Source organism: Cydia amplana, chromosome 14, assembly GCF_948474715.1.
Source record: "Cydia amplana chromosome 14, ilCydAmpl1.1, whole genome shotgun sequence".
Classification (NCBI taxonomy): domain Eukaryota; kingdom Metazoa; phylum Arthropoda; class Insecta; order Lepidoptera; family Tortricidae; genus Cydia; species Cydia amplana.
Window position 1 is genome coordinate 7,488,182 of NC_086082.1, and position 27,389 is coordinate 7,515,570.

At 36.9% G+C, this 27,389-nt stretch overlaps 2 protein-coding genes across 2 annotated transcripts; one reads left to right on the forward strand and one right to left on the reverse strand.

The window, feature by feature from the left end:
* Positions 1 to 120: 120 nt before the first annotated feature.
* On the reverse strand, positions 121 to 12,279 carry LOC134654022 (polypeptide N-acetylgalactosaminyltransferase 3-like). Its single transcript, XM_063509409.1, has 7 exons — positions 12,092 to 12,279; positions 11,861 to 12,006; positions 11,683 to 11,777; positions 5,767 to 5,947; positions 3,814 to 3,952; positions 2,641 to 2,826; positions 121 to 1,287 (listed from the first exon to the last, which is right to left on the reverse strand). The coding sequence occupies exons 1-7, from the start codon at positions 12,101 to 12,103 to the stop codon at positions 229 to 231; spliced, it is 1,818 nt and encodes a 605-aa protein (XP_063365479.1). The 5' UTR covers positions 12,104 to 12,279; the 3' UTR covers positions 121 to 228.
* Positions 12,280 to 12,754: 475 nt separating this feature from the next.
* On the forward strand, positions 12,755 to 26,732 carry LOC134654014 (ATP-dependent DNA/RNA helicase DHX36-like). The gene is made up of 12 exons (XM_063509393.1): positions 12,755 to 12,955; positions 13,435 to 14,436; positions 14,877 to 15,046; positions 20,148 to 20,310; positions 20,939 to 21,212; positions 21,408 to 21,870; positions 22,144 to 22,374; positions 22,841 to 23,019; positions 23,483 to 23,807; positions 24,692 to 24,960; positions 25,691 to 25,871; positions 26,574 to 26,732. The coding sequence occupies exons 1-12, from the start codon at positions 12,755 to 12,757 to the stop codon at positions 26,713 to 26,715; spliced, it is 3,600 nt and encodes a 1,199-aa protein (XP_063365463.1). The 3' UTR covers positions 26,716 to 26,732.
* Positions 26,733 to 27,389: the final 657 nt, after the last annotated feature.

The window sequence follows — 27,389 nt, forward strand, 5'->3', positions numbered from 1 at the left end:
ACTTTTTATACAATGGAATGTCAAAAATGGATACCAATAATCCAACCAACTACTAGTCTACTACCAATAATCTAAAACATACAACTACATATGCATTGTTCCGTTATAAACATTTAACATAAAAACATATATAAAAGTACAAAGAGAGAAAACCAGGAAACAAATAACGAGATTCTTAATTACAAATATTGTACTTTTAATTTTATTTAAGTACTTTTAATATCACATTTAGCGCCAAGGCACTCTGTCAAAATGCCAGATTTGTTGCGTGGTCGCCGCATCACGCATTTTGTCGCGACACTTCTTTGTTGAGATGATATCACTAAAACCATCTGCTTGTTTATCGATTAACGCTAACGATAAGCACAGACCGTCTTTTGTTTTTAACCTAGGCCCCTTCTGCTGCCAAATCTGCTTCGGCGTCTCTTTACAAGCCTTCCACATGGCGCGACCTTCGGTTCGCTCTAAACACAAATTCTCATCACCCATAATCTTACCCTCAGGAGTGTAAACGACCATCGTGTCCCAACTTCTATCGTCAATACCACATGGCACTCCCTTCGCCGGTACAGCGAGCCCCGTCATCTGCTCCGGCACCGCTAAACAAGGACCAAGATCGCTCCTAATCTTACCAAACCATCTCTCATCACTCGGAAAGAAATTCTGTGGCCACACATTATCCAAATACCATTTAAAACTTTTACACTTCAAATTCTTCCGCAACTCTACCCTTGAATACACGGTTTGTTGGTCGCGTATCGCTGCTATGTTAGGATTGAATTTAAAAAAGAAATCTGCCCACTCGTCCATCCACACAGTGGCTGCGCGCGCTAAATTAACATTTAAAACCTTACTAACGCCTCCCGGATATTTATAAGGACTGTGTCGTCTAAAAATGTGTCCTACTCGAGAGCATGGTGTGATTTCTACTCGAGCGCCGCACTGCCAGGCTCGCCATGACAGCTCTAAGTTCTCGGCTCCCCAAATAAGCATACCTTCATCGTATCCTCCTAAGCGCCAGAAGAGGCTTTTCCTGACTGCGAATAGTCCACCAGCCATCGCTGGTGTGGGGTAAGGTTTGGAAGGGTTTTCTGCCTTCTGAGCCATGACTTCGGCACTGGGGTTGAGCCAGCGGAAGAAAAGGTTCCAGCTGAAAGCGCCCCAGTGCGCGTCGATGCTCTTGGTGTAGGCTAAGGTGTCCTCGGATAGTAGGTCTATGTGCGGACATATGAAGACGTCATCGCTTCCCGCGCGATCAAGGAGAGGCTCGAGCCAACCTTGTGTTACCTGAAATCGATCAATAAAATGTTTTAGGTCCTTTCATTGAAATGAACCCCTAAAGCAGTGATCGGAACCGGTTTTTTGCAAAAACCTAGAAATAACCATATTTTTTTAATTATTTTATACTCGAAATGTAGGACTCAGTTGTGTTTTTAGGTTACGACTTCGTATTATTAGATTGCCCAATTAGAAATGAAGTAATTAGCAAAGAACGAAAAAATACCGTTTCCGTTCCCATACAAAAAATACCGGTATCCGATCCCTGCCCTAAAGGTTTCGTAAAACGGCGTGAGCAAAACGATATCCTTAATGCTATCAAGTAAGGTTCATTTTGTTTCAATAAAACTTATAACATAAGTTAGTGATGAATTATTTTTAACCCCCGACGCAAAGAGGAGTGTTATAAGTTTAACGTGTCTGCCTGTGTATCTGTCTGTGGTATCGTAGCTCCCAAACCGCACCGATGAACCGATTTTCGTTTAGTTTTTTTTGTGTTATAGATAGTTTTATCCCGAGTGTTCTTAGCCATGTTTCATGAAAATCTGTTCAGCCGTTTGAAGATCATCAGCTCTTATAATCTTATGGTCGTTATTAGTTATACTATAGGGGGTTTTTTTAATTTTTAATTTTGGTTAGTAAATGCACACCTTCTCTGATCCCCGTGCCGTAGTAACTAGCCCTAAAGACTATTCCTTAATATCCATTCATATGTTAGCGCTGTTACGGCAAAACAGCGTCGTCTTATTACATACTAGCGACCCGCCCCGCTTCGCACGGGTTAACAAATTGTACATAAACCTTCCTCTTGAATCACTCTATCTATTAAAGAAACCGCATCAAAATCCGTTGCGTAGTTTTAAAGATCTAAGCATACATACATACAGACCGACACACAGAGGGAAGCGACTTTGTTTTATACTATGTAGTGAAGTTACATCCCTAACTTCCCTAATCATTTTTTAAATGCACACCTCTGATCCCCGAGACGTAGTAACTAGCCCTAAAGACTATTCCTTAATATCCATTCATATGTTAGCGCTGTTACGGCAAAACAGCGTCGTCTTATTACACATTTCTAATAGATACGCTGTTTTGCCGTGACAGAAATGATGTCAAACAACATCAAGTTGTACGATCAGCAGCAGAAGTAGCTAAGCGGGTGAGGTGTTCAAATTTACCTTGACACGCACTTATCCTCTTAACCCCTCATTTCCCACGATATGACGTCACCCATAAGCGTTCTGGCGCGATTTCGAGCCCTTGGGAGCTGACAGGTTAACCATAAAGTCGCGTCAAGCTCATTTTGAACACCTCGCCCGCTTAGCAACTATTGCTGCTGACTGTAATAGTGGTTCTTACCTCACAATGAGCATCTAAAAACACCAACACATCTCCTTCGGCCTTCCTGGCTCCCAACAGCCGAGCTCCCACCAGCCCTTTGCGTTTTTTCATGCGAATAATCTCCACTTTATCCAAATTGGCTATGCCATCGTCCAACTCTTTGCCTAGATACCGTCTCTCACTGGCATCGTCTACTAAGATTATCTGGAATTTTACGAAAGTACTTGTAAAGGCAAACTGTAATAGGACAATAAGAAAATGTAGTGAATTAATGTTAATAGTAATTATAGAGGTCTAAGTTGCAATGTGGTCAATTACAGAGGCAAAATTCCGAAAAGCAATTAAATCTAAATTGCAATTATAGAGGTTCCAAAATTTCAATTATAGAGGCATTTTGGTCTCAAGGGACCGCGACCGGACCTTTGGTTGCAATTTTTGAGGTTTTGCATTTATCCAGGTGTCAATTAACCAGGTTTCACTGTATATTGAACTATTTATAATTTAAAGCCACATTAAAAAAACGTTTAAATACGTAATTAGCAAACCACAAATCGATCTAACGATTGAAATTTCAAGGGGCTCAAAGTGCACTTTGAGATAAGATGTTAATTCGAAAATTAATAAGATAATATGGTCAACACTCTCACAAAAAACGTTATATTTTCTTTATCAAGTTAGAATCATAACCGGCATCGTGCATTTGAATGTGCTTCTTATGAGCCAACATTTTTTACGACACATACAGAGTCGGACCAAAGTAACTCTGCATGGCATTTGCAAAGACAAAATGTGGCAAATGTCATCATTAATGTCAAACGTCTATGAAAATATGACGTTTCTAATGAAACTCCCTCACTTTGCGTTCAAGTCGGCGCAAAGTTAGCTGAGACGGACTCCACAGTTCTAAAAATAACGTTGCCCCGTATTCTAACTTAGTTCTCGAATTTCAGGTAAACCCAACTGGGAATGCCATATTCAGTAGCCGAACCCCGAGTTGACACTTGACGTTTACGTTAGCGACTCCGTAAACTCGATCGCAGGCCATCTTGCTCCCACTGATGGATTAGTGCGATAGAGGGAATGCGATCGAGTTAACAGACGCTAACATAAATGTCAAACGCCAACTCGTGGTAGCCGTGTAGATATGTTCGCGACACTGTGTGACAATCGTAACTATTTAAAGAACATCACCTGTTTCATCAGCTGCTTAGGGGACCTCATGATAACTGACATGACCGTACGCATCAGAGTCGACCACGCCTCATTGTGGAACACTATGATGACGGTCGCCGTAGGCAGGTTATCTAGGTCGAATTCCACGCTCTTACAACTGCAACGAAGTACTTATGTAACACAACACAATTACAAGCATTCTAGACAAACGCAACTACTCAACTTAATAAGTACGGTATCTTACACTTAAGTATAGTTGAAAAGTGATCTCTATTTCCTAGACAGCTAGATTGGTTTTGCAATAATACATTTGAATAAGTTACGAGGTTTCTAAAGTAAGAATTCGAGCACTGTGAACCAAGAAAAAAATGTTGCTTAATAGGTGTGTGAATACTAGTGTCGCTATATTGCGACAATAGGTATAGTCTTATAGTAAATAGAATAGCTATTAGATATAAAATTCTACCTATTTCCTAAAAGAGTATGAGTAGGGATGTAACGATACCGATACGATATATCGGCCGATATAATCGGCAGGCCGATATATCGGCATTCGGCATCGCCGATTTAAATACACCCGATATCATAACAAAATGTAAACAACCCCCAGTAAGATATTTTATTGGGCAAGAAATTGTTTACCTCCATTTTAACTTGATGTGTCAAAACTTACGTAAGATTTACTGCGATATATAACTTACTCAACGTAACAGTGAAGCTACTATGTATAATCGACTAATCGTGCTATTTTGCTAATAGGAATTGTATATTTATCCTTATTTTTATTTTTATTTTTCATTTTTTCACACTTCTTAAAATCGAGTGTCTATTAACCATAAGTATGTTTCATGCATAAAAAGGATATAATTATTTGATTTATTAACTAACTACCAGGTTATCGATATCGGTATCGGTATCGCCGATTATTTACTTTAAATATCGGTATCGTATCGGCAAAATCATGTATCGTTACATCCCTAAGTATGAGTAAGTCAATACTTAGATCAGTAAGTTTGAATATCATCAAACATAATCAATTTACCTAGCTTAAAAAAGTTAAATCAACTTCAAAGGACTGCTAGCTACATTTCGAGAGGTTTGAAACATTTTTAGAACGTGTTTGTAAGAACACTCTAAAAACCCGGCCAAGTGCGTAGCCGACTCGCGCACGAATGGTGCCGTCCCATTACGCAAAAAACTGCAAAAAAACACATTTGTTGTATGGGAGTCCCACTTAAATATTTATTTATTAATGTTGTTTTATTTTGTTTTTAGTATTTGTTGTTATAGCGGCAACAGAAATAAATCATCTGTGAAAATTTCAACTGTCTGTCTATCACGGTTCATGAGTTACAGCCTGGTGACAGACAGACGGACAGTGGAGTCTTAAAAGTAATAGGGTCCCATTTTTACCCTTTGGATACGGAACCCTAAGTGGTTTCTGGGAAGCTGTGGGGTAAGAAACACGTGTGGCGACATAGAGACGAACTGAGTGGTTATTTGTTAAGAAATTGACTGAGGTCATAAAAAAGGGTCAGCCCACTTAGGTATCCGAGAACATGCCAGTAACATTAAAAAAGTGGTTGAGGCAACTAGTCTGGAGACCAGAGAAAGCTGCATTTAAAACTTGGGCAATATTTAAAATATACTATATCTACTAATATGTTCTAATTAAAATATAAACTTAGCCAAACTTAAACAAACTTGCACAAAAGGGAGTTTTATATTTGTGAAGTGAAGACCCTCTGGTAATAGGTAAGTTGTATCATTTTAACTTACATTTGTTCACAACAATTTCTTATATAAATATTCAATTCCTTTTGATATTTTTTTGAATCTTTTTTATACCAATGCTTTAGTTTAGTCAATTCAATGTGGCAATTACTTTAATGACACATACAAGTTTTTCAAATAGATAAGAATATTTTTTCTTCAATAAAATGTAAATTAAAGATAATTTAAAGTTTTTACCTGTCACTTCTCATGTCTGGCAAACTTCTGTTGATGGATATTTTGTCGCTGACCAGTATATTATAGGAGTGCAGTTGATACAATTCCCTTGCTGTGATGAGCTCCCGCTGAGCCAACTGTACAGGCCTGCCGCCTTCTCCGGCACCTTTGACTGGCGCATAGTTATTACTATTTATTATGTCTGAAAAAAGATTTAAGTACTAATAAGTAATAACACAGAAATATCAAAGAAATATAGGAGCCTTAAGTCTTAGACTTAGTAGGTATTTTATTAAAGTCTATTTTTGGTTCTTAGAATATGTAACATTTCAACCACATCAAAAAACTATACTAATTAGAATGAGAAAATAAACATCTCTCCTCATTTAAGAGCAGTGCACTTGGCCATGAAATTACAATTTACTCTTCCATTAAAAATAAATTTTCTTCTTTATTTAATGTGTAAAAATAAAAAATTGTATGATCTCCTTTTTGTGTAATTATCATAAATTACCATAAACAAAATACCATCCATAGATCTAATCAGTCAAGGTTGCAGCGGTCACTGAACATAATGTATTCCATGTTCATAATAAATGACCATCAGATAGCCATGGCAAATGCCTACAATGAATAATTTAATTTAAACTGACACAAAGTAGAATTTTAATTTCGCCACTTACAACTTACAATATTAATTTAAAAGTTTCTTTACTATTTTATTGCTCAAATAATAAACATATCAACATTTAATATAGTAATAGGGGTTATTCGTCGACCGCCATTTTGGTAACATAGCCTCGTGATTAATTTCTTTGTTTTTGCTTATTAATATTGTTTAAACTGTAATATTGATAGCGTATTATGCAGTAAACTAATGTGGAAGTGTGCAGATAATGAAAAAATAATCATGGAACGTGTATAACCACCATTCTGGCGTCAACGCCGGGTAGCCCACGCGGGTTCTTGTAAAGTCTAGCTATCGCCTTACAAGAACTGAGAACCAGACTACCGAACAACGTCGTGCTCTAGAGCATTTATTTTGGTATTTCTACCTCTAACCGTGGCTGGCTAGAGCCCTAGAGGCCATAATTTTATACTTTTATACCGTACACTGGATGAATTTTATTACAAATAATATTAATTCAATCCCACGTGGGATCCACTTTGACGTTGGCGAAATCATCGACAGTATCGATGGAGCCATATTACCCAAAGATTGATTGAATATAGTAATAAAAATCATAACAATCATAATGGAACCTGGACTGGGATATACTGCTAAGGATGTATCGGAAGCCATTAAATCTATCTCCCGAGGCAAGTCCCCAGGGCACGATGGCCTCAGCATCGAACATCTCCAAAATGCGGGTCCCCACATCTCAAGAGTGTTAGCTTTGTTTTATACGCTGTGTGTAAGGCACTGTTATTTGCCTGAGGATATGATGAAAACTGTAGTTATTCCTGTACCTAAAAATAAAACTGGAGATTTGTCTGACACCAATAACTACAGGCCTATATCCCTTGCAACTATTATTGCTAAGGTATTTGATAGTGTGCTTAATGTACAGTTAAATAAGTACGTGAGCCTTAACCCCAACCAGTTTGGTTTTCGACCAGGGTTATCAACGGAAAGTGCAATACTGTGCCTTAAGCACACTGTCAAATATTATTTCAGTATATTTATTTCAGTATATTTATTGCATCTTCATGTTGTTTTTACAAGGTGTTAAGGTATTTCATTTCTGGATCAAACATGAACCCTGTTAGGGCATAGCAATCTTATAACTATATCTTATATCTAATAATTTACATGATACTACTATTCTTGAATAAAATAAAAAAAAATTAACATATAACATTAAAATTTGGTGCAAATAACATTAATTTGATTAAAAGTTTAATAAGTAATTACAAAAATGTATAAATATAAAAGTCTAATTGTGAAATATGCGTCAAAATATTGACTTACAATATTTAATATAGTTCATGAAAAACATTCAAATTAATTAGAATTATACATTTAGATTATAGTGTTCATTAAACTAGGTATGAAAGTATAACAAAACGAATTGTCAGTTTTCCGAGAAAAATTCTGTAGTGGAATAGATGTTCTTTTGTATTAAACATAAAGTAAAGTAAAGTAAAGTAAAGTAAAGCTTTATTTGCGTTAAATGTGGTTAACAAAAGGTCTTAAATATTACAAATTGCAAAGTATCACACATTTAGCTGAATTGCAGCATGCAAAATATACACCTTATATATATCTATAAAATCTCTTGCAATATGTACACAAGCTTATATACAATTAATATACCTATCTAAGAGTTGAGTGCAAGAAAAACATGAATTTAAATACATTAATAATTTGGCTATTATTAAATCTAAATTTATATAAATGATAGAAATAAAGCAATAATAAATAATATAGTATTTCTTGTAAGCAATTGAGCCATATTGACCACTAATTAATACTAAATGTCAGAATACGTAATGAATATGTCAATTTCTATGAGTTATTTTTATTAAAAAAATCATTTAATGAATAGTAACTTTCTTCAATTAACCATGTCTTAAGATTTATATAAAATTTATGTCCAACTAAACTAGTAATAGATTTCGGCACTATATTATAAATTTTGCTTAGCATATAATAGGAATTATTTTTAAATAGGCTCAAATTTGCTACTGGCATGTTCAAAGGTTTTTGTGTAATTGTTCGCTTATTATTATTGTCTTTAATCAGAAACAATTCCATGTGTTTTTTTACAAAAGTGCATGCCTCCAGAATGTATAAACATGTGAGCGTTAGAATCCTGTGTTGTTTAAATATAGGTCTACATGAGTCTAAAGGCTTTAATCCGAATATCGCTCTTATGCAGCGCTTTTGAGCTATGAAAACCTTTGATATGTCAGTTGAGTTGCCCCACAATACAATTCCATATCTGAGAGCAGAACACACGTATCCGTGATAAACTGACAGGGCAGTTTTATGTGATGTTACAAGTCTAATTTTTTTTACTGCAAATACAAATTTATTAATTTTGTTGCAGACTGCCTTAACTTGCTCTTTCCATTCGCAGTACTCGTCCACATAAAGACCCAAGAAATTTTGACACCCTACTTTCTCTATTGGTTTCCCATTACATTTTATATTAAGCTTTAGATCTTTCCCCTGCCTGGTATGAAAGTAAATATATTTAGTTTTATCAGTATTTAGAGTTAGGTTATTTCTTGTTAGCCATTCTAAGGTTTCTTCTGAAACGTTATTCACTATATCATTATAATTTTCTACATTTTGACTTTCTACTATGATGGTTGTGTCATCGGCAAACATAACTGTAGGATGTTGGATTGCACGAGGCAGATCATTTATGTAAATAATAAACAATAGGGGTCCTAAAATACTGCCCTGTGGTACTCCGACGTTATTTACTCTTTTTGCAGAAACAAAATCTTCCATTGTATTTGTTACTTCATTTAATTTGGTTATTTGTGTAACCTGTACACGGTTAGACAAGTAACACTTTATCCAATTCTCCGCCGGACCGCGAACACCATAACAATTCAACTTTTTTAAGAGTACATTGTGATCCACAAAATCAAATGCCTTGCTCATATCTAGAAAGAGAGCAACAGTTGGAATTTTATCATTAATATTATTTATAACTTTTTTTATTAAAGTAAAGGCGGCTAGTGCTGTAGATTTATTTGGTCTAAAACCATTCTGTTCTCTCGCTAAAATTTTATTCTTATCTAAAAACTTTTGTAATCGAGCATAGAAAACTTTTTCAAATATCTTAGATATGACAGGAATCAATGTGACAGGTCTATAATTGCCCATGTCCGTTTTTGTTCCTTTTTTATGAAGTGGTTTGACAACAGAGAATTTTAATTTGTTCGGAAATATGTTTTTAACTGGGTTTTAAATTTGGGTAGACTAGTTTCATTTTTTAGGTTAGCTGGTAAATTATTATAAACTTTGACGCACATTGCAAACGGGCCGTTATGTACCATTTGTAACTTTGAGGTTGGTCTTTCCAATTTATTTCGTGGACGTAAGTTTTCTGGTCGCGAATGTTGCGGAAATAAATGCATATTTCCTTTAACAAACATGCTCGCCTCTAAGATATAAATTGATGGCAGAGTTAGAATTCCTAGTTCTATAAAACATTCCTTACAGCTATCTCCCATGCCTATATTGCAAATTATTCTAACGCACCGCTTTTGTAACCTAAACAGATGAATAGAATCTGAGCTGTTTCCCCACAGCACTATACCGTACGACAACCAAGCGTGTGCGTACGCATAGTAGGCGCACGTGGCAGTTTTTGTATTTGTGCACATTTTCAGTTTACGGAGTGCATATATAAATCTATTTAGTTTTGACATTATTTTGTTAATGTGTTCTCTCCAGTTATTTAAACAGAAAGACGCCAGTTTATGCGTGTTTCTTGGACCTGTCTAAGGCTTTTGACCTGGTTTCCTACAATATTCTATGGAAAAAACTAGAAGCCATTAAACTACCTAATGAGACCATACAAATTCTGAGGTATTGGTATGGAAATCAGGTCAATAGTGTTAGATGGTCAGGTACTTTATCGGACCCGTATCGGTTGGAGTGTGGGGTGAGACAGGGAGGGTTGACCTCGCCCACACTTTTTAACCTTTATATAAATGAGCTTCTCGAGGCGCTCGGCAAAACTCATATCGGCTGCCATATCGACACAGTTTGCCTGAATAATTTGAGTTATGCCGACGATATGGTTTTGTTGAGCGCATCGGCTTGTGGTTTGCGAAAACTTTTAAGTATATGTGAGACCTACGCCACCCAACATGGGCTAAAATACAATGCGGGTAAAACACAATACATGGTGTTTGAACCCACTGGTTATCGGATACCCAAGGTACCTCCCATCAACCTTAACGGTAGTTCACTGGAAAGGGTGAGGACCTTTAAGTATTTAGGCCATGTTGTCACCTCAGATTTAAAAGACAACATGGATATCGAGCGTGAACGGAGAGCCCTGTCGGTGAGGGCAAACATGATTGCGCGTAAGTTTGCGCGCTGTACTAGGGAAGTGAAATTAACTCTCTTTAGAGCATATTGCACTTCCCTTTATACGTGCAGCTTATGGACATACTACACGCAGCAGGCCTATGGGGCTCTCCGGGTCCAATATAACAACGCGTTCCGGGTCCTGGTGGGGCTGCCCCGCTTCTGTAGCGCATCAGGGATGTTTGCTGAAGCACGCATAGATTGCTTTCATACGACTATGCGCAAACGATGCACATCCCTGGTGCGCCGGGTGCGGGCCAGCCCCAACCCTATCCTGCGTTTGATAGCCGAGAGGTTTGACTGCCCATATATGAGGCACTGTGATGATATGCATGTTTCTAGAAGTACTTATTATGTATAAACGATGTTGTACTTCTAGAAACATTATTTTATTATTTTATTTTTTTATTTTATTTTATTTAATCAATCTGTAATTATATAGTGATAAGTGTAAACACTAACATAGCTATAAGTACATACTAATAATATCTATGAGTCAAAGTTACTTGAAATAAATGATTTATTATTATAATACATAGGCAAAGGGGTAGATAATACATAGATAGGGTAGAAAAGGGGTTTCACCTGGCAGTGGAATTAAAGCGGTGGTGTGTGCCTCGGATGCACATGCTGGTGGCGCGAATAACGGCGATACTGATCCTACATCTCAGCCAGCCCAGTATGGTGCTTAGTGAGCAGTTTTTAATATAAAAGTTTGTGTCTGTTAGAATTTTATACTATAAATATTTCGTTCAAATTGTTACTGCCAGCTTTATAAGTTTATTAGCAACCAAATAAGTTTTATATGGTACTTAATGATTGCAGGTTTGCTGGTGTCACTATATCCAGCCATGTTATGTCAAATATTATGTACTTACCATCAGATAAATTGCCTTTACCAAAGCCTCCAATATAGTGCCCAACTATTACTCTCATGCCACCTTTCTCTGTGTTTGACTGTTCATTTTGCCAACTACAACAAATAATTATAGATAATGTAAACAAAACAGCCAAATAGTAAGCAATACATTTTACCATTATCAAAAATAGGATTACTTTTTACTCCAATCTTCACGGTTTCTTCTTATGGTATTGTATAATTCCATACTGACGTATAACATCGCGTTTATTAAAAATATCAATATTATTATTAAAGTTATAATTTTTTTCTTACGACCTCTGCACAGCAGTGACCAGAATTCCTGGGAATAAAAACATTGAGTCATTAGTTAATAATGCAAAAATCTCTTTTTCTACAGAATGAATATAAAGTTAATTTAAACTCACGCCTTGCAGCATTTCTATCGCAAAAATCTCAAAAGCTCAACTACAAGTATGAGACAAGAATAAACTTAAACCAAAAACTGCTGAAACTTGTATGGGCCTATGGGTTTTCAGTAGTCATTACTGCAGACTATTCTTCATTTCCATGGATCCGATAAAACCGTGTCAGGTCACTAGGATAAATTATCGTTTCTCAATCAAACAGCCTTTTATCTTCCGATTTCCGAAAATGTTCCGAAAGCAAGCGAGACGGACAGACGGACACTTCAAAATGCATCTGTCATTAGTGTCATTTGGACGAGCGTTCAGATACATCACCATTGACACACATAACTTTATAAATATTTTTTTTTAACGAACTATATTATCTAAGAATTTTATATATTTTTTGCACTATACTATACCAATACTATACATACACTCCATTTCCTGCAAACGATCATTATGAACAAAGATCATTTTTTTCCGATATTTCAGTTTTTTTCTCGTTCTATGTTTCTTACGAAATAATATATAAAAAGTATTGCATGATTATAGGTATTTGATTGTGTCGAGCGTAGAAGTTGAGTTTGACAGTTCAACATTCTGGATATTTTATTTTGTTGTAGACTAGAACTTGGATTGAATAAATAAATATTGCCTTGAAAATAAAATAAAATCTTGACTATGGGGAGGAAAACTAAGCAAATGAGGAGAGAAGAAGCCAAGATCAGGAAAGTAAAGCATAAACTAAAACAAAAAGTTAAGGGGCAAGGAAGCAGGGGAAGATATTTCAACTTGTTTGATTCAAAAAATGAAGAAGATGACCCTCAAAAACAAGATTTACCAACCGGTGGAACAAGAAATTCAAATATTAAGAAAACTTTGGTATGTAAAGTATTTATATTCTAGTAAATCTCCCGTACACGGGACGGGACGGTGCGCGAAGCCGAAACCAACACGTAGACCCTTTAGAAGTTTAGAATTGCCCGTACAAAACATTATTTTTTTGAGTTTTTTTATTTTTCTTCAGAGAAAAAATAACGCTTATGTTTAAAAAACTCCAGATGCGTTTGTATTTCGTGGAATGCTCATTGTTTCCTTTAGATTAGCCAACCATCACTATAATTGTCAATTGATATGGCATAGGATATAATTTTAACCTTTGGCCTTTAAAATTGACTTTTTTTAATAATAATAACCATGTTTCATTAAAATGTCAAAAAGTTGTGCCGCTTGCATCCTATATGACTAAGATACCATTGTTCAATGTGTTGAAAGAGATACCAATAATACATAAATAGTTTACTAAATTACAAATTGTACTAGTACTGTGTAAATTTACTTATTTTCTTCTCCTATTGTAGCCACAGGTTGTACTGGATATACCGTTAGTTGTTATAGCCCAAGTAGTTTCAGACATAAAAGAAATTGAAAATCTGGCTGAAAAAGAGACAATTCCTTTAAATTCAGCACAGTCTTTTCAAAAAAAAATCCTAGATAAGCGTGAGTCTCCACCAAGTGGCTGGATGTTGGGTGGATTAAAGCGCACGCCAATGAAAACTTCTGAATTCATACCCTTAGAAACTAAACGTCAAAAAAAATCGACACAAAAAAAATCTAATTGGCCTGTCAGGTCACACATACCAGTTGAAACAAAAGACAAACCTACACCAATTGAAGGTCTTGACTTTATTTCATTTAAATCTGAAACAAAATGCTTAAGCCGTTCTGAATCCCCACCGCCTAAGCAGAATGATACGAAGCCTTCACCAGCAAAATGTTCTGATTTTATATCTTTTAAAACTGAAGACACCGTAGAGGTTCCATTCATAAAAATTGAGAATAATGGGGAATCTGCCAATGAACCTAGCCCTTCCACATCAACATGTACAAGTATTGATATCACAACAACAAATTTCATTAAAATAAAAGACGGTCTATCTGGCGAAACAACAAAAACAATGTTACCCAAATTTAAAAATGAAGATATCAAAACTGATGTTATTTTAGTTGAAACTGAATCAGATGAGGTGAAATGTCTTCCAAACAGACAACTACTCTTAAGAGGTGGCGAACACTACAAATATGGATATGAAGACATTATAACAGGGACATTTGAAGAAAAATTAGATGAAAGCCTTGATAAAAGTGCATCTATTTGTACAAAAACAAAAGGAAATGATTGCTTGAGTATTGCTTTACATGAGGAATTTCAGGATATGATCACAAGACCACAATTTAAAGAGATTATGGTGTTCCGTGAGCGACTGCCCACATTTAAGAGGTCTGCAGAACTTCTAGATGTAATCAATAATAACCAGGTGGTTGTGATAAGTGGTGAAACAGGTTGTGGCAAATCAACACAGGTAACATTTTTATTTCACATGTTTTCCCCATTACTTAAATCTAAGCTTCAGATTTTTATTAATATACATGCAGATACCTACTAATTAAAGTCTATTTTTTATTCGGTAGACTAAAATGACATTTCATACTATGAAATGTCATTTTAGTCTACCGAATAAAAAATAGACTTTAGGATCATAGGCTATAAGATCCTAAATATTTTAACAGAGGGCCTACCATAAAAACGAAAATCTAAATTTCGTTATCTCCCTCTCTATCACTCTTTCATATTCGTGCGATGGAGAGGAGGTTGACTGAGTGTGCTATCAGATTCACTCAAGCAAGAGCAACTGTGTAATTTTAAATGAAAATTTATTTTTAGAGAAAAGATAATTTAGGTAGGTACCATTTTTAATGTACATGTAGTTTGTTATATCTATGCCAATTTTCCTTTACTTAGGTGCCACAGATTATCCTAGACAATGCCCTATGCCAAAACCAAGGTGCCTATATCCACATATTAGTGACACAGCCTAGAAGAATAGCTGCTTCCTCATTAGCCAGCAGGGTTGCCCAGGAAAGGGCTGAGAAATTGGGCAATTCTGTTGGATATGCCGTGCGATTAGAGAAGTAAGAGATTTTATTATACCGATCAGGTTATTAATTGGTAGAAGCAATTTATCACGAGCAGTCACAATCATGACTGATCGTGCAAAGTGCGCTACAGTACGCTCTGTAAACTGTCCGCACTTTGCACGATAGTTATATAATATAACTAACACTCACGTTAACCTGCTGACCATATATTACGGCACCTTAAACATATTGAAAATAGTCAACCAGCATTTAAATTTAATTAATGACTGAGTTAGCAAAACTTAGTCACTCAATGACTAAATTAGCAAAACTTATGAAATATGCTTGTTGTAATTTTAATTGTTTTGATACCTACCTTGGTTTGAGTTGATTGTTTTAAAAAAAATGGGTCAATAGGTTCCAACTTATCTTCTTTCGTGTGTATCAGGATGGCGGGTGTACATCAACAAATGGAGCTGCGGTATACGTCAGGAGTTAGTGCTAGCAATGTGCCAAATGTGCGCCAAAATTGGAGCAATGTGCTCTTTAAACTCCAGAGATATTTAAGAAATAGATGACGCCCGCCATCCTGACGTCAGGTTGGCGGGTGCATTTCCAGATCCAGCTAACGGCTGCCTACTCAGGGGTGAAAGTACTGCCTAAGGTTAGTGCTCGCAATGTGCTTCCACATGTATGAAGCACAATCAAATCCAGAGAGCGGTTAAAGAGAAATATGGAATTGAATAAATATATATATAGACGCCTGCTCATTTTAAATAGCAATATTACATCTTTATTGCAGGCAGTTCATCAGGCGCACACAAAACATGCAGGCGCTTTACACAAAAAGTCTTTTATTTTATTTTTTCAATAGACGTGTTACTTACTTATTGAACTTGTGAGAAACACGCAAAAAACTCGTTTAGGTACCGTAAAAACGAACACTCGGTAAAATATTTATATTACTCTACGACCAACTATTACACACATTAAGTGTTACTATTGCTTGAAACTACAACATTTTCTACAAATGTGTCTACGTTAACCCATTCAAAGCCAGCGACTCTGCGTATGTGGGTATTAGTCGAGTGTGCTCAGAGCATAAAAAGGTCAATAGCGCTGGCGGTACACCGCGAAAATCAGTAAAATCCTGCAAATGGTGTTAAAGGTATGAAAATCGGTACGATTGATCTTTAGGACATTTGAAACAATTTGACCCGAAGCACCAACAAATAAAAAAAAAAACGAGAGGAGTTATGACGTCATCTTTTTTTGTATGGAATTAAAAAAAAAATTGTTCAGAAACCTTTCGCGTGTGGTATTAACCCTAAACTTGGCAGGATTTTTTGTTGCTCGAATTTAGTGTTTTTATCCTAAAAAAAGGGATATTAAGGGTTGGTATAAAGGGTACAAAAATAATAAAAAAAATCTTAGTCTTTTTGTTTCTTATTTATACCTACAACGTATCTTTAAATGCACTCTGCCAAGTATGCACAAATTAACATTTAATTAGGTATGTATCCTAGGAGAGACACTGCCAGGTTCACTGTAAGGTGAGTTATGTATCTTTAAAGATTCATTGCCAGGTTAAGGTTGCAGAATATTTACTCTCCTACTAAGAAATTATTAGGATTTTAGGACAAATTACGATATTCTATTTATTAAAACTATTTAACTATATTACTCAAGTGCCACAGATATTACAAATAAGGCTACATCAACAAAATAGAGCTCGCAATCTGGTTGCTCTTGTTCCTCACCCCGGGGTCAGATGTCAGATCAGAAATGGGTAGACAGCAGCAGTTGCCTTCATCTTTACCATCTTCTCTAGAGAACCTAGACTTGTTATCAGACAGCGATCATGAAACAACAGATAGCGACCCCAGCCCAGCGACCACTGCTATCTATGACCAGCATGCCACCATCACCATCGCCAAATCAGGTAACATTGCTAGTACATCTTCAGAGTGAGTCCTCTACTACAAGACAAACAGTAAGCCTGTCTGAACAAGCAAATGCGAATGCCACAACACCATCCCATAATCCTATACTATCGCCATTTTCAGGTTTATCATTCAGCTTCAGTGCTCCTTCCCCTGCAACAGCTACTTTTTATTTGGCTTATTTTTTACATATTTTCTGTGACTACTGGCCTTTCGAAAACTTCTGCTCAATTTTGACTGGCGCAATTCCGGTAAATCGCTACATTTCCAATACAGTGTGAGAGGTTTTGATTGGACTGGCTTCTTTTTAGTCACAATTATAGTTTTAGTTTTTTTGATCGAGTAGCTACTGCAAGGGAAGGAACAAAGAAAGTAGCTAGAGTCTGGCTAATGAAAGTTGAGCCTGAGATAACGCGGGAATTTCAATAAAAACCGCACCTGGCAAGAAAATTACTATGAAATTAAATGACAGCTTGAAACTGACAGCTTATTTGATAGGAAAAAAGGTTGCCATATAAAAAGTTTTAAATAAATCTCAGGGTCAACTTTCATTAGCCAGACTCTAAGCTAATGAAATTCGGCTACTCATTCTCGAGTACAAACGAAATATCTAAATACCGCCTAAACCAGCAATACAATTTTTCTGCATTTTTTGCCATTTACTATGTAAATATGTCTCAAAAATAAAATACTCTTATGATATCGATACGACTATTTTGTTTAAGCGCGAGGTATCACAACTCCTCCATTTTTGAAAATTTCCAAAAACGGGATCGACAAAAAAAAATATTTACTCATAGAATCTGGTCACAACATTTAACAAGAATCGGTTGAGAATTGTGACCTGTAGAGGAGAACATCCGGACATACAAAAGCAAAATGCCCGAGTCAAAACGTAGACCTTCGCTACGCTTCGGTCAAAAAGCATGTTGTTAGTAGAGAAGCTGGCGGTGTGCATTTGTAGATACATACAATAAAACGAGTTCATGCTATCTATAACAATAATGCAATGACTAATAAAAATACGTTATTGTATAGAATATATATTCAGTTGTTATGTAACAATCATAAATAGACCGAAATCTAAAAGGAAAACACTAAAAAGTACCACTTTTCCCATACGATGCGTAGACGCAGCTTTGCATAAGAATGCACAGTGTCAAGTTTAGGGTACGAAAGGGCTTTCTGAGCCAATTCTAAAAATATATCACATCATTACATTTCAGATTTTTTTTTTAATTATAATAAAAATAATTTTCAAAACATACCAAGTTTGGGCTTCTCCAGATACAATACCGTTCAATATTTTTTGTAAAATATACCTCAAATTATAGCTAATAGCTAAGATATATATTTAGAATTGGCTCAGAAAGCCCTTTCGTTTAATACCACACACGATAGGTTTCTAAACATTTTTTTAAATTCCATACAAAAAAAAGATGACGTCATAACTTCTCTCGTTTTTTTTATTTGGTGTTGCTTCGGGTCAAATTGTTTCAAATGTCCTAAAGATCAATCGTACCGTTTTTCATACCTTTAACACCAATTGCAGCGTTTTTTGGTGAACCGCCAGCGCTACAACTACGGCGTTGCGTGAACAAGAGATTTCCTTTCGCAGGATTGGTCCTTAGGACCCAAGGATGGATTTAAAAAGTGGAGCCACCCAGATTTTTGGCTTTTATCTAGTTTATCTAGTTATCTATATTATTTAAGCTACTAGGCTAAGTTTGGTATCGTTTTCTATAAATCGGGGATTCGGAATTCATTTATGATATCATATTTCTACCATTCCGTAGTAAAACACATAAAATATGAAGAATTTTTATTTAAATTCCTCTTGACGTTTAAACCGCTAAACCAATTTAGTTGAAAATTGGTATAGACATGACTTGAGTCCCAGGGAAGAACAAAGATACTTTTAATCTCAAAAATAATCCCTTAAGGGTGTAAAAAAGGGAGGTGGAAATTTGTGTGGGGATTCAATAACCGCTGAACCGATTTAGATAAAATTTGGTATAGAGATAGTTTGAGTCTCGTGGAAAAGCATAGGATAGTTTTTATCCCGAAAAAATCCCTTAAAATGAAAGGTAAGGTGTAGGGTTGTATGGGGAATCAATAAACGCTGAACCGATTTGGATGAAATATATGTCTACATCTCTGATTTAGTTGAAAATGATACTAAACTTGACTTAGAACCTAAACTTATTAACCTCAGACATCGCAGACGCTTAAAACCCTCCCCACCCCCCATCTGCATCAAAAATCTGGGTGGCTCCTCTTCTTAAATCCATCCTTGGGTCCTAAGGACCAATCCTGCCAAAGGAAATCTCTTGTTCACGCAACGCCGTAGTTGACCTTTTTATGCTCTGAGCACACTCGACTAATACCTACATACGCAGAGTCGCTGGCCTTGAATGGGTTAACGTAGACATGTGTCTAGAAATGCAAATGTTTGTAGAAAATGTTGTAGCTTCAAGCAATAATGTGTGTAATAGTTGGTCGTAGAGTAATATAAATATTTTACCGAGTGTTCGTTTTCACGGTACCTAAACGAGTTTTTTGTGTGTTTCTCACAAGTTCAATAAGTAAGTAACACGTCTATTGAAAAAATAAAATAAGACTTTTTGTGTAAAGCGCCTGCATGTTTTGTGTGCGCCTGATGAACTGCCTGCAATGAAGATGTAATATTGCTATTTAAAATGAGCAGGCGTCTATATATATATTTATTCAATTCCATATTTCTCTTTAACCGCTCTCTGGATTTGATTGTGCTTCATACATGTGGAAGCACATTGCGAGCACTAACCGTAGGCAGTACTTTCACCCCTGAGTAGGCAGCCGTTAGCTGGATCTGGAAATGCACCCGCCAACCTGACGTCAGGATGGCGGGCGTCATCTATTTCTTAAATATCTCTGGAGTTTAAAGAGCACATTGCTCCAATTTTGGCGCACATTTGGCACATTGCTAGCACTAACTCCTGACGTATACCGCAGCTCCATTTGTTGATGTACACCCGCCATCCTGATACACACCTTCTTTCTAATAAAGTCATAAAATAGGGATGTTGAAAATATGACATATTGTCTACTTAACATTTACTAACTTAACTTGATTAAATAGTGTTTAGTGTTAAGACTACAAAACCTTTCCAAAATAAGATTTATTTAAGATTTTAGACTTTAGTCAGCATCACCACATATTGTGTGTTTAGATCAGATTGCAGGCCTCGTGGGAGCATCAAGTATGTGACTACTGGCATACTCCTCGCTGACTTGGAAGTAAATCAGGGTTTAACTAACTTCAGCCATATCATATTGGATGAGGCTCACGAGCGGAACAGCCATTTGGATTTATCTATGTGCATGTTGAAACAGGTATAGAACTTCTGCTCTCTACTATAATTTTATTCGTCACTAATGTCTCAACTGCAAAAAACGAAACTATTCTAACTAGGAACTTCTATTAAGGGTTTAATATCCTTAATTTAATGAGTGTACACAGAGCAGAGAGATTTGGTCGGCAGCTACTTCTTAACTTTTGCGTACGCTTGCTTGCTACGCCTTTTTTAGGGTTCCGTACCCAAAGGGTAAAAACGGGACCCTATTACTAAGACTCCGCTGTCCGTCCGTCCGTCCGTCTGTCACCAGGCTGTATCTCACGAACCGTGATAGCTAGACAGTTGAAATTTTCACAGATGATGTATTTCTGTTGCCGCTATAACAACAAATACTAAAAACAGAATAAAATAAAGATTTAAGTGGGGCTACCATACAACAAACGTGATTTTTGACCGAAGTTAAGCAACGTCGGGCGGGGTCAGTATTTGGATGGGTGACCGTTTTTTGTTTGTTTTTTTGTTTATGGTGCGGAACCCTCCGTGCGCGAGTCCGACTCGCACTTGGCCGGTTTTTTATTTTCAACTGTGATTAGACTAGTATTTATTACCAAAACAATTTTTCACCAATTCACTTTATTACCATTGTCAATTGTTTACCTTAACAGGTACTTGCAAAACGTCGCGACTTAAAACTTATCCTGATGAGCGCAACGATCGACAGTTGCCGCTTACGCACTTACTTTGGCAACTGTCCCGTCATTCACATTGAAGGCCTGGCATACCCAGTGAAAGATTTTTACATGGAGGATGTTTTGACCATGACGGGATACAGACTGCCGCCAGTCCAGCATGCTAGTAACGAAAAAGACAAGAATATGAATCAAAAGAAATCGGGCCTAACTAAGGAGGAAAAAGATATGAAGTATAAAGCTGAAATCGGTAAAAATACCTTCTTCATTCTTGTGACTACCCTGACTTGAAACAAAACGAGGATCACTTACATGACGTACAGTAGACTAGAAAAAAAATTAAGTAGTTTTCACAGTGGTGGCAGTAGAAAACTTTCTTCTACAACTAAATACAAATACAGGACTACATTATTCGTATTTTCCTTACTTAATTACTTAATTGTAGATCCCTGGCTGCGGAGCTTCAACGGTAGATTGGATAAAGATATATATACCACACTCCAAGATCGAAGAATCGAAAAATTAAACTTCGATTTAATTATCGACCTTCTAGTCCATATATCTAGGAGTCCGCCAGGTGCCGTGCTAGTATTTTTACCCGGCATCAGCGATATATTCAAATTATTGCGAATGATGAACGAAAGTGAGATGTTCCCTCAATCAAACTATCAAATTTACCCATTGCATTCTAAATTGCCTACAATAGACCAGCATAAGATATTCAAGAGGCCACCACGCCACATTAGGAAAATAATAATAGCTACGAATATAGCAGAAACGTCTATAACTATAGACGATATAGTGTATGTTGTGGACTGTGGCAGAGTGAAATTGAAAGGGATGGATGTGGAACGCAACATTTCGACGCTAGACACTGAATTTGAGTCCAAAGCAAATTTAATGCAAAGGTATTTTTCTTAACTTAAATCTATAACGTTTTCTATAGCTACAGAATATAAAGTATACACTTTTCATTAAAATCTTTTCGAATAGCCAGATAATTGTGCCGACGCCGACGCAAGATGCTAGTAGGATCTTGATATGTATTAAAAAAGATTAAACTTATAGATATAAATGTTTTAAAGACAAATGTTTTTTGACCAACTTTTAACAGTTTCCCGTTTTAAAATCACAGTAAGTATAATCTGTTTTTGGCCTATTCAATATCGTTCTTATTTCAGACGTGGCCGTGCAGGTCGTTGCCAACCAGGCATCGCATATCACTTGATAACATCATACCGCTCACAAAACATCCCAGACCGTCTCTTACCAGAACTACAGCGATGCAACTTGCTCGAGCCGGTGTTGGAGATTAAGAAACTGCGCCTGGGCAATGCGCTAGACGCGTTGAAATTAGTACCGGATCCACCAGCGAATATTACCGTGGAAAATGCTGTGAGACACTTGCAAAAGTGAGTTAGATAAATAAAATATGAATACCTATAAAATATGATCGTATTGAAGGCAAATTAATTTCAGTACCTATCCTCCTAAGGCCCAAGGTCCTACCTTATAGTACCTATTCAGTTCGATGTAATTTAAACCGTGTTCAATTGGAACAGAGTCGCTTTTGCTTTGTTTCGTTCAATTTTCAAGCAACGCAAAATCAACTCTATTTCCTACATTTTAGGTTAAAATTTTAGTGGCAAATTTTAGATGTTTCGTTTTTATGGCTAGGCCTTAGGAGGCTATAGACGGGCCGAGTTTTATTTTGTAATCATATAGTAAAGCACTTTTAAAGCCAAGTAATTTTACTGAATTAGTCATTAGTCACGGCAATGACTAATTCTGCAAAATAATTTGTTTCGCTAACTGCATGCTTGAAAAACTTAATACAATGATATTAAAATATCTTCATTAGCGTTTTTAATATTCTAGGTTAGGTGCTCTAGATGACGAAGAGCGGCTTACTCCTCTGGGCTGGCACCTCGCGCGGCTGCCGGTGCATCCAGCGGCCGGGAAACTGCTTTTATTCGGCGCACTCTTTGGTTGTCTCGACCGCGCCGCCTCCGTCGCTGCCGTCTGGGGCTTCAAGGACCCCTTCAATCTAGTTATTGGTAAGTTTTGTACAGCTCGCGACTAACGACATCTAGCGGAAGAAATATATTATTGGTGACGTTGTACCCCATTTTTCTTATATGAAGGGTACACGGAAAGAACATGTCTAGTCACTTTTTTCGAAAAATGAAATTTTAATATCACAATGTAGAGCTGTCAATGAACTATTATTTACAGCATCTGTTACCTCTGTAATTATAAATAGAACTACTTTTTTTCTTACTTTAAAAACACCTGTACACGAAAATAGTATGGTTAATTAAATACATCCTTCCTTTCAAACAGCGATAACTCAAAATGTTGTCAGAGTGACTAGCCATATTATTTCCGTGTACCCTTCATATTTTCCTTTTTATTAGTGGGTGTGCACGATTAAATTACTTAGATTGGTGGGAGTAAGCAAAATTAATGACGTAAATCTATGTATTCTATATGCAAACAAAAATTAACTGTTTCTTTTAGGCAAGGAACAAGAAGTAAACCAGGCAAAGCGCAACTTGGCTCTAGGAGAACCAAGCGACCATGTTGCTATATCAGAGGCTATTATACAATGGGAACAGTTAGATCGTGAAAATCAGAGTCGGTTCGCTTTTGAACATTTCCTCTCGGAGAACACACTGAGACTGCTGTCGCAGATGAAAGGCCAGCTGTGTGGTAGTCTGCGTCAAATGGGGTTCTTGGCGTCGAAGAATGTTCGCGTGTCGTGGGAGAATCGAAACGCGGATAATCTGTATATTTTCAAAGCGATTGTAGCTGCGGCGCTGTATCCTAATATTGCTATTGTTAGGTAAGACCACAAACTACTAAGAAGATACTACGTATGGTAAGAGTCTTGACATAGCTTCCTAGTGCCCAAGGTCCTGCCTATAATACCTATTCAGTTCGATGTAATTTAAACCATGTTCAATTGGAACAGAGTCGCTTTTGCTTTGTTTCGTTCAATTTTCAAACAACGCAAAGTCAACTCTATTTCTTACTACATATTTAGGTTCAAATTTCAGTGGCAAATTTCGGATGTTTCGTTTGTATGGCTGGAGGATAGATAATTGTACGTCGTCGGGGCTATTCATGCCGGGCGTGGCCGACCGAACGTAAATTATAAATATTTTTATACCTTTGTGTCAGACCTTTTAATTAGTCATAGTCGAACTATAGGAGAGAAGCATACAACAATCGATTCGCTTTGTGTAAAATAGTGTCCCATCCTGGATTAATCCGTGATCTATCATGCGATCCTTTATTTGGCTATCTATAACTCTAATATACAAGTTGTTATAACTATAACCTTTGGTTCCGGCTGTATATTACTCTTTGAAAAGCCTCTTGCCGAGAGTCTGGCAAAAACACAGATCCAATTGCAGAAGGGCGAGACGAGAAGAAAGCAGTATGTACAGTCGGCAATACTATTTATTCGCACCTTTGTATACAATCTACTCTATCCTATCTCGGGATCTCTCTTAACGAGTGTGTAGGTACAGCCCGCATCACAGTTTAAGTCTGTCGAATACGAGTTCAACTGTAGTTGCTCAAACGGCACGTGTGATTGTCTGTACGTGAATAGACGTCCTATTTTATACAAACGCAGTTTCACTGGTACTAACTTGTTTAGATGCGTCACGAAGAACTTAGAGCATAACCAATACTTTGTATTGTATTTTATCATTATCACAGATGGACAAACCTGCAGAACCCGAGTAAACAAACCAGACTTAACGTATTAACACCAGAAGATGGGACAGTCCATTTGCATCCAAGCAGTATGATGATCGTTCCACAACGAGGCCCCAACGTTGGCCCTATAGTACCGCTGTGTAACAAGCCCGGGGCCAATTGGTTGGTGTATTGGATGAAACAGAAATCTTCGGAATTGTTCCTCTTCGAAGTTACGTTGGTGTTCACTTTACCTTTGTTGTTGTTTGGGGAGTTGGCGGTTAGCGAAGGTAAGTGAAAAATGGTGATATGAGCTGAAGCTGAGCCATTGTACGAAGGTGTTTTCTTTGTACAAATATTTTTAGCTCTAGGATATTACCGTTTCCCCATTGTGTATTTTCTTTGAGCTATCGATGTCATTCTAATCTAAAGACCACGTCAGATACACTACGAGCGAAATCACCTGTTACTGATGCTGCCAAAGTACATTCGTTTGAACATGGAATACCTACTTAATAAAAAAAGTTTATATAGTCTTTGATTCAATGTAGGACCATAAACACCAGTACCTATTTTAAGAAAGCGTTATATTTTGTTTTGCAAAGTTTCAATTTACTAATGACTAAGTACGCAAAATGACTTTATTGTGTATCATGTGTGCCTAAAAAATCCTACAGTTTCAGTAAATTACTAAACCTATACCTCTACCTCTCACCGAATTACTTTATGTTACGTCACAGAATAAATAATAGTACTAAGTACAGAAGACTCACTCTCTAACAAAACGCGTCTGTTACGATCAGCACAGATATGGCCGCTAGGTGGCGACAGCGCTACGCGCGGCTTATGGCTTTCCCCAAAATTGGGGCGGAACGGATATACTTTTAGCCACCTGTAGCTAAGCGACGAAATCGCAGAGTGAGACACGCCTTGTTACGTTACAATACCTGCATATCTGTACTGAAAAACATTACCGTGCTGTTTTCGTCTAGCAGTTAACAATAAGTTTTTACATTACAGTGGAACATTCTCCCGAAGAGTGCTACTTGTCAGCGTCGACGGTGAAAGTTCGCTGTCTGAAAGGAACAGCTGACGTCATCTTCCGGCTGAGGACTTTGCTGGACCAGGTCCTGGCTTCCATGGTGAAGGAGACCAGCGATAGGTCTACACGTTATAGTGAATTTGATAATTTAGTTTTTAAGTAAGTAAATAATACTCTCTCTCGCTAATAAGCTCTCGCGTATAAGCTCTCGTTTCGGAGGCAAAGATTCACTTTGGATCACTGAGCCAAATGAGTTAGTTAGTTTAGTTAGTTAAGTAAGTAAATAAGATTATTTTAAAACCTTAAGACGTTTACAAAGGCCGCTTATTGGTCAAGCGCTCAAGCATATATCCCAAATGTCTTCAGATCTCATATAGCCGCGTCCTGCCCACCATACTCAGTATAAGCCATTGAAATTTAAACCATATTGTTTAGAAGATAGGACTGATATTCCTTTGTTTCACCTTTTAAGTAAAAAAAAATTCAGTATCAATCCTCAACCTAAAGGCTTTTTATTCCTAACTTGCTAAAAAATTAAAAATGGAATATGTCCTTTTAAAATCACATTGGCCAGGACTAAACTTTTCTTAGAAGTAAACCACTGGTTTACTGTTACAAGTAACATCAGTTTCAATATCACTCACTTTTCCCTTTCCCTTATTTGATACGTAATTTAACTTGGCAACCCGTGTGCAATTTCCCTAAGTACATATTATTATGTATTAAGATGTACGAGTAGTCTTGGTTTGAATCTCATATCAGATAAGGCTAATGATCGACTTTAGACTATAATATCTCTTCATTATCAGACCTTATTTCGCTGCAGTAAGGTTTACCCTATCTAACAAGATAATTTTTCAGGGCTGTGATAGATCTCATGACATTAGAAGATGAGAGACCAGAGGGCTTGGAGGACGAATTCTCAGATTCAGATAGCTCTGATTGTGAAGTTGTACGCGACATCAAGCCTGAAGATCGTTACCCTATTATTGTTATTGATTAAATGTGTTTAAATATTTTATAGTGTTTTTTTTTCATCTGACAAGGATACATTGTTGATATTGTTTGTACTTTGGCAAAGCAATTTTGCCAGGAAGTCTAGAATAAAAACCGGCCAAGTGCGAGTCGGACTCGCGCACGGAGGGTTCCGTACCATCAACAAAAAATAGAGCAAAACAAGCAAAAAAAACGGTCACCCATCCAAGTACTGACCCCGCCCGACGTTGTTTAACTTCGGTCAAAAATCACGTTTGTTGTATGGGAGTCCCACTTAAATCTTTATTTTATTCTGTTTTTAGTATTTGTTGTTATAGCGGCAACAGAAATACATCATCTGTGAAAATTTCAACTGTCTAGCTATCACGGTTCGTGAGATACAGCCTGGTGACAGACGGACGGACGGACAGCGGAGTCTTAGTAATAGGGTCCCGTTTTTACCCTTTGGGTACGGAACCCTAAAAATCTGCTCATCACATCACTATACAGTGTGGAAAGATAAGTCGGGCCCTGGAGGGAAACTACCTTAAATCCTTAAGCTGGCTCATTTTACTTAAATGAGACATTCCTTTATTTTTAAAAAGAAACAAAACTGCATTCAAAGATTTTCTAAAACTCGCTTGCCTCGCCCGGGACTCGAACCGACTAAAAATTCCAAAAAATAAAAACTCCCAATTTTAT

What these genes read in the sequence shown, in the direction of transcription:
- LOC134654014 (XM_063509393.1), top strand. Translation starts at nt 12,755, where the DNA reads ATGGGGAGGAAAACTAAGCAAATGAGGAGAGAAGAAGCCAAGATCAGG. An exon ending in GAAGTATAAAGCTGAAATCG is followed by an intron (nt 21,213 to 21,407) that starts GTAAAAATACCT and finishes ACTTAATTGTAG; the next exon opens with ATCCCTGGCTGCGGAGCTTC. An exon ending in CCCCTTCAATCTAGTTATTG is followed by an intron (nt 23,020 to 23,482) that starts GTAAGTTTTGTA and finishes TGTTTCTTTTAG; the next exon opens with GCAAGGAACAAGAAGTAAAC.
- LOC134654022 (XM_063509409.1), bottom strand. An exon ending in CGTGAAGATTGGAGTAAAAA is followed by an intron (nt 11,778 to 11,860) that starts GTAATCCTATTT and finishes TATTTGTTGTAG; the next exon opens with TTGGCAAAATGAACAGTCAA. An exon ending in CCAGACATGAGAAGTGACAG is followed by an intron (nt 3,953 to 5,766) that starts GTAAAAACTTTA and finishes ACTTCGTTGCAG; the next exon opens with TTGTAAGAGCGTGGAATTCG.